Source organism: Sminthopsis crassicaudata, chromosome 1 (genome assembly GCF_048593235.1).
Source record: "Sminthopsis crassicaudata isolate SCR6 chromosome 1, ASM4859323v1, whole genome shotgun sequence".
NCBI classification, from domain to species: Eukaryota; Metazoa; Chordata; class Mammalia; order Dasyuromorphia; family Dasyuridae; genus Sminthopsis; species Sminthopsis crassicaudata.
Window position 1 is genome coordinate 756409127 of NC_133617.1, and position 7618 is coordinate 756416744.

The 7618-nt window shown below is 38.5% G+C and overlaps 1 protein-coding gene across 1 annotated transcript; it reads left to right on the plus strand.

Annotated features, from left to right (window-relative positions):
- The first annotated feature begins 5922 nt into the window (after positions 1-5922).
- LOC141551540 (uncharacterized) lies at positions 5923-6824 on the plus strand. The gene is made up of 2 exons (XM_074283283.1): positions 5923-6602; positions 6671-6824. Exons 1-2 carry the CDS (start codon positions 5923-5925, stop codon positions 6822-6824), a joined length of 834 nt encoding a protein of 277 aa, XP_074139384.1.
- The last annotated feature ends 794 nt before the right edge of the window (positions 6825-7618 follow it).

The following is a 7618-nucleotide window of genomic DNA, read 5'->3' on the forward strand; positions in this document are numbered from 1 at the left end:
ACTAGTGCTGCTAATTAGTTTTCTTATTTCACCCATTTTCTTCCCCTTTTTAACAGATTTCTCTCCCTCTTCTCTTTGTCTATCTTCCCTTTCTGTTTTGCCTAGATCCTTGTTTTCTCTTTCATAGCTCCTTTACTCTACTTCATACAATCAAAGCCTCCCAGGTTTCCATTCTGAGCTCTGTGCTATAGGTACTTTCTGCCACTGACTATAAGCCAAGCCCACAGATGCCTTCCTTTCAGAATATTGTGTATCAGAGTAGGTATCAGAGAGGTGCTACTTAGGAGGGACTATCCCCTCCAGATATTCATCCTCTTTTGTCCTTTCATTTTTCTTCCACATTTTCCTAGAAATCTCAACCCTGTGTCCAAGCTGTCCTACTTCTCCAAGTGCTAGTTCCCTCTCAGGAGTGACAACACTCCCCATACTTCAGAGTAGAGTCCTTTATCTCCTTTAAGAATATTCACCAGTGGAATCCACCTTTAAAGTCAGGCCTCTTTCTTGCTCTACCTTTTCCAACTTTCCACCTTCCTCCTTGAGTATCCATGTGATCTTCTCCTTGGAAATCACAGAAGTATAAAAAGGCAATAAATTCCTCAGTTGTTCAGAAGTGAAATAATAGAATAAAGGAAATAAACTGTGAGATATGGCTTATATATAGACCTTAACAAGGTCAGGAAATCAATTCCTAATTCAACCTAAACAGTTGAAAAATTCACAATGGCCATTCCCTTTGACAAAAGATGGTTTATTTAGGAGAAGTTATTGCTAAAATGCAGAGATGAAGTAGCCACAGGGAGTGGGAATATGAAATAGAGTTGGGAGTGCAATATGGTTACCAAGGAAAGGAGTTTGGAAGACTCCACTGAAGGAACATGCCATGAGGCCTGAGTAGGCCATTCCATTATGACACTTCTCATCAGAAGACATTCTCCATAATAATTCTATCATTTCTTAGCTTTCTTCTAACTGATCCTATAAAATGCTTTCCTCAACATTCAGTCAGGCTCTTAGTGACCAAGGATTGAAGAGCTGACTCTGACACTCATAAAAAGGGGATGACCTTTGGGCAAATCCCTTCCCTGTGTTTCAGTTTCCTCCTGTGAATTGAGGAGGGTTGGAGTTTTTAATTCTAAAGTGTTTTTCAGCTCTACATCCTATGACTTTTGATGGTTTAGGAGGTGGTGACATTCAAGGATGTGGCTGTGGACTTCACCCAGGAGGAGTGGGGCCTCTTGGACCATTCTCAGAAGGAGTTGTACAAGGAGGTCATGCTGGAGAATGCCAGGAACCTGCTCTCCCTGGGTAAGGGCACTTCCCCTGATCATTCCAAGTCTACAATCAAAGGGAATATCTTCAATCCCCAGTGTCCAGTGTTTTTGTTTTTGTTTTTTCTTGGGGGGGGGGGAAGAAAGTTATCAGTTAAGAAAAGGAAAGTACTGATCTTTGCAGTGTTTGGTAGGACCCTGAGGGTGTTTTTTGCTACTCTTACCAGATCTAAGTAGCTTCAGGTCAAACATCAAATCAGAATAGAAGTATCTTAAACATGGAAGAAATCTGAGGTGATTTTATTTAACTTCTATCTGGACACAAATTGCTCAGGCATCTTTTTCTTGCAACCCATTCCTTTATTGAATGCTTCTAGTATTTGGAATATTCATCTTTTAAACAGTCATCAATTTGTAGCCCAAAGCACCTTGTGGTCTCTAGGATAGGAAGTGTCTTAATCTTCCCTTGCAATTGCAGGACAAGTCATGGGAAAGAAATGGAAGGAAATAAGCATTTCTTTTCACTTACTATTTTCCAGGTTCTGTACCCTGTACTTTCTATAAAATACAGTACCAACAATATTGTTTAAGAACAATTTCCAGCAAATAAGTTATTTTGACTATTCTAAAGATCTAAATTAGCAATAAAGAACAAAAGAGGAAAGATGGTATTTGTATTCAGAGAAAGGGGGGCAGCGGGTTTGTCCCTTTCTCAGAACCAGTAGGACAACAGGATAATGTGACACATCTCATTTGGGGTTACTTGCTTGATAAGTGCTAATGGGTAAGTATACTCTGATATAGGTGAACATGATAAGGTGAATCTCAAAATGGAAAAGCAAATTACAAACTTCTCTCCATCTTCATCCCTAACTGATTTCCATATCCAGGACTTCCAGTTCCCAGTGAAGATGTGATGTTTTATTTTAACCAAAGGGAAGCACCATGGATACTGGACCAAGAAGGCCTGAGGAGCTGCCCTCCAGGTGACTGAGGTGGAAGCAGGTGTATGTGAGTTGTGTTTACAAGAAACTTCTGGAAGTTACTAAGAAATAATTGCTAGGTTTGGGGGAGAAAGATCAGTCTTGGAATTCTTTTTCAGAAATTTTTTGACAGTGCCTTCCTGGGTCACTGAATCTCAATTTCTCCATGTATAAAATAAGTGGCTTGTGCTCTGAGGCTCTGTAGATTCCTTCCAGTGATCATTTCTGACCCTATAAAAAGTTTGGAATTGAATCAAGGGAATTGTGCTGAAAGTACCAAAAGGCATTAGGTTTTTCCAAGGTGAGCCATTTCCTAGAATTTCTTCAAGTCAGCAGAGATTGAAGTGCCTGCTACATGCCAGGCCCTGGCCTAAGGACCAGGAACATAAAGAGAAACTAGAGTCTTCTCCTGCTCTCCTGGAGGCCACAGACTGGCAGGGCAGACATTATACTAACAACTATGTAGAAACCCACCAGATGAGCCAGATAAATTGGATAAATGTAGTGTCTCACTTAATTATTTATTAGTGAGGATAATAATGGTTAGTGAAGGAGAGAACAACTGGGGAGGGATTAGTCAAAATGGAATCAAATGAGTAGCATTTCTACAGCATCTACCGTCTGTTATGCACTGTGCTGTCTTATTTTATCCTCAAGAGAATCATAGGATTAGGAATGATTGTTATGCTCATTTTACTGAACAATAAACAGGCAAACAGGGGTCCTGTAAATTGACTAGGCCATTTATTAGGTGGAATTAAAATTCAGTGCTTCATGATAAAATCTACTGCACCACTAGTTGCATTCTGATTTATTTATTTATTCATTTATTTTGGGGGGGATCTGATTGGGGTGAAGTGACTTGCCCAGCGTCACACAGCTAGGAAGTATTAAGTGTCTGAGGTCAGATTTAAACTCAAGTCCTCCTGACTGCATTCTGATTTTGAAACAAATATGAGGAAAATGCTCCCATATGTGAGGTCAAAAATAGGAGGGGAACTGGACAAGCTCCCTTTCTTTAAACTCTAACCAATCAAAAGGAATTGCTGATTACAGTTAAAAAGATTTATATTTCTAATGGCTCATGACAAACATCAAATTTACTGGATGGTCAAGTGTACTGGAGGGTCAATTGCAAATATTGCTTCATGATGTTTTTAAATATTTATTTAGTCACAACTGTATGAGATTGTGTAAAACTTCCTTTCCCAAATTAACTAATCAGAGACATCTTCAGATACAAAGAAAAAACATTTATTTAGTGCCGGTATCCCATTTCCAGCCATGTGCTCAACCTCATCAGCAGGAAGTAGAACACCCTGTTGAAAAGGAAAAGAATCAAGCTTTTTCATTGGATAGTATCTGTTTCCTGTTGATCATGTCAATTCCTTTAACTTCACTAACTTAATGTGACTTCCTTTATCCCAGGGTTCAAGGCCTGGGAATGGGAATCATGTGACTTAGTCTCAAACTGAGAAAACTTCATCTAGTAAACCCCTTTCACAGCTTTTGAAAAAACAGAATGTTTTCAGATTTAATTTTGTTTTTTCTACCACTGGTAAAGTGGCTATACTCTCATTGAAACCCTACTGAATGACCAAGCCATGTAGCCAACCAATTCCTTTGAGAAACTGCCAGACAGAAGAAGTGTAACATAAACAGAGGATAAATTCAAATTAGCAAACAACCATACACATTTCAATGAGTGTTACTTAAAGGTCTCTTTTTCTAACACAGTTGTGGTCTCTCATGATGATTTTACAATCTCTACTGTTCCTGCCTCCTGACCATGAGTATCAGGTAGCCTGCCAGCACTGCTGCAAGAATGAAAGCCCAGGAAACCTCTTAGTCAGGTGATTAGAGATTTGATGACATGGGGTTGCCAGAAGTCAGAGAACTATTCTGGAGCAATGAGAGACAGCCCCCAAGGTTTTTTTGCGTGCTTATAGCCATTTGTACAGGAAAGTCTAACCTTCCTGGAATGTTGCAAACAATGTCAGGTCAAGTTGAGAAAGGAGAGGAATGCGTTGCACTTAGAACTGGTCAGAGTTTAATATAATTACTGCACAATCTCCAAAAATAGTATATTTCTGATCATTATAGATTGAAATCACTGCAGAAAGAAAGCTCTTGAAATGGAAATGTGCACATACATATTGTCTGAGAGGACACTATCTTTACACTCAAATCAGACAATGATTTATCACTTAAAGTGCCATTAACCAATTTGTGGATCAAATCCTTTGGATCACTGTCTCAATCTTTCAAGGGGATTGTAAACTTCTTAAAGGGAAAGCACTGCCATAGTGGAGCACGCCCTACCCTTCCATACTACAGGGTGATGAACTTCATTTTCTGTATTATCAAATGTCATTCATTTCAATCACTTCTTAAAATTGTGCTTCTTACAAGGATATGCAAAGGGCCTATAATGACATTTTTTTCTAAAAGAAATGAGCAGTAGGTATTTTTAAAAAAAGTAATGGATCAGAACAAAATCACTTCTACCTCAGGTAAACAAAAGCAAAATGTTAACATTCTGAATGAAAATGGAAAATGCCCACAAGGGAAATTGGTTATGTTTATTGGCAGGATTGTCATGAAATAATTTGAGTATTTAGTATATATGCAGCCAATGACCTGTGTAAGAAGAAAGGATTGAAATCACTGATAATGAATTGAAAAGGGAAAATTGGAGAGTGGAGTTAATTTGTCAAATATTGTAGGCAGAGCATGCCCAGGGAAAGGTATGAATTCTAGTCTCAGCTGCTGGGATTTGATCAAGTCACTCAGCCATTCTGAATTGATCATCTGAGTTGCTCTTATAATAAGAATGAAGGCACTTTCTGTCTTTTCACATGTTTTTGTGTGAATGCAATGTTATTGTGCATGAAACTCATTATAAATTCAGTTATCCTTTGTTAGGGACAGATCAATTGTCCAAAAGTCTCCACTGCTGTGGATCCTAACATCTGAAGGAGTTGCAAAGCAGGCTTTGCTGACAGAGGTGTTGCTTGTGGACTGGGAAATAAATTGGAAGCACAGGGAAGAGGAGAGAGGTCAGACAATGCAAAGGCCTCTCAGTCAGAGAAGTCGGAAAACAGCGGCTGCCTGCCTCTCAGACTCCTTGTATCACCATCATCCTCTCACAAGAAGGAATCCATTCTGGATTGAGTTGGATGCCAACAGCCACTGGCAGATGGCTCCCCATATCACAATAATCCTTGGCATGAAACTAATGGGATTTAAAAATGATTGGTTCTGCTCATTTTAGATTTTTCTCTTTGCTTGTGAAAATAAAAATAACTGAGTTTCTGTTCTGCTGATAGAGGGAAGGATATATAAATATATATATGTGCCTATATCATGACTATATTTGTTTTATTATTTATTGTTGTTGTTTTTCAGAAGATTCAATGGGATTTGAAATGAAGGAAACTACTACACACGTAAGCCTTTCTCTGATTGAAAGTCACAAGCAAAGATTCATGAGTGATGGTCCCTGTGACTTGCCTTGGAGAAAAATCTATGTGACACGTGAGATCATTGACTCTGGAGAGAAGCAAGGTGGAATAGCTTTTAGAGAAAGAAGAGCTCTTACTAGACATCAGGGAATCCACATTGACAAGAAAACATATGTATATTATCAAGATGGAAAGGCCTTTAGGCGAATGGAAAGTATTACTGCCCATCAGAGAATCTATACTGGAGAGGAACCTTATGAATCTTACCAGTGCGGAAAGGGTTTTACAGACAATAGATCACTTACTGTACATCAGGCAATCCACACTGGAGAGAAACGTTATGAATATAACCAATATGGAAAGGTCTTTAGATATAAGAAAAATCTCATTGTACATCTTACTGTACTTCAGAAAATTCACACGGGAGAGAAACTTTATAAATGTAACCAATGTGGAAAGGCCTTTAGATATAAGAAAAGTTATACTGAACATCAGAGAATCCACACTGGAGAGAAACCTTATGAATGTAACCAATGTGGAAAGGCCTTTAGGCAAGTAGGATCTCTTACTGTACATCAGGCAATCCATAGTGGAAAGAAACCTTATGAATGTAACCAATATGGAAAGACCTTTAGGCAAGTAGGAACTCTTACTGTACATCAGGCAATCCACGCTGCAGAGAAACATTTTGAATGTAAGCAGTGTGGAAAGGCTTTTAGTCATAAAGGAAATCTTATCAGACATCAGAAAATCCACACTGGAGAGAAACCTTATGAATGTAACCAGTGTGGAAAGGCCTTTAGAAGGAAGGGAGTTTTTATTGGACATCAGAAAATCCACACTGGAGAGAAACCTTATGAATGTAACCATTGTAAAAAGGCTTTTACGCAAAAGAGAGCTCTTACTTCCCATCAGAGATTCCTTATGCGTGTAACCAATGTGGAAAGGCCTTCAGGCAAAAAGGAGCTCTTACTAGACATCAGAGGACACACACTGGAGAGAAACCTTATGAATGTAAGCAGTGTGGAGAGACTTTTAGGTATAAGGCAAATCTTACTGCCCATCAGAAAGTTCACACAGTAGAGAATCCTTATGAATCTCTCCAGTAAGGAAAGGACTTTATAAAAATCTGATTGGCTAGAGCCAAATATGAAGAAAGGTCAATGTATTAAAATAAGGAATATTAGAAGATTTGGGGGTACTGACGCCTTCTATATTTAGCCTTCTCTAGCCATAACTCTAAGGATATAGAGAGGAAGGAAACATAAAAGATGACTAGAGATGGCACATAGATTCTTATGCATATTAGATCCTTCTTTTCCACCTGGTCACCTATTTGAAGGGCAGTCTGGTGGAATGTAAAGATAGCTAGATTTGGATTCTGAAGACATGGTTGATATGTGGGTTCTGTACCTCTGTGTTTTTTAGCAAAGTAATCTCACTTAATGGGACTTGGGATATTTAAGTAAGAATTAGGGTCTCTTCTGATTCCAAATTCTGTGGGGCTATTCAAAGAGCAGCTTTGAAGATGAAGTCTACCCCTTTTGCCAATTCTTTCTGGGTCACTAGATTCAGATTAGAGCTAATAAGTCAGATTATTTCACTAAGCCTTCTGCATACGAGTTTGGAGAGGCAGAAAGATATAGAGAATTCTAAACCTAGATCATTGAGTCACTCCTAAGTAACAACTCTCCAATTCCTGTAATAGATTTTTTGCTATTTTCATTCAGGCAAAGAATTATGTTTAAGGTGCTTTTAAGAATTAAAGATTTCACTTGGGATATAACAGCTTACATCCATCAAATTGGTAATGTTGACTCCAAAAGTTGGAAATAGGTTTAAAGGTCTACAGGACTAGGACAATTATAAATGTGTGTAAATATAAATTGGTCCAGCTGTTGTA

What these genes read in the sequence shown, in the direction of transcription:
- LOC141551540 (XM_074283283.1), top strand. Translation starts at nt 5,923, where the DNA reads ATGGAAAGTATTACTGCCCATCAGAGAATCTATACTGGAGAGGAACCT. An exon ending in CATTGTAAAAAGGCTTTTAC is followed by an intron (nt 6,603 to 6,670) that starts GCAAAAGAGAGC and finishes AAAGGCCTTCAG; the next exon opens with GCAAAAAGGAGCTCTTACTA.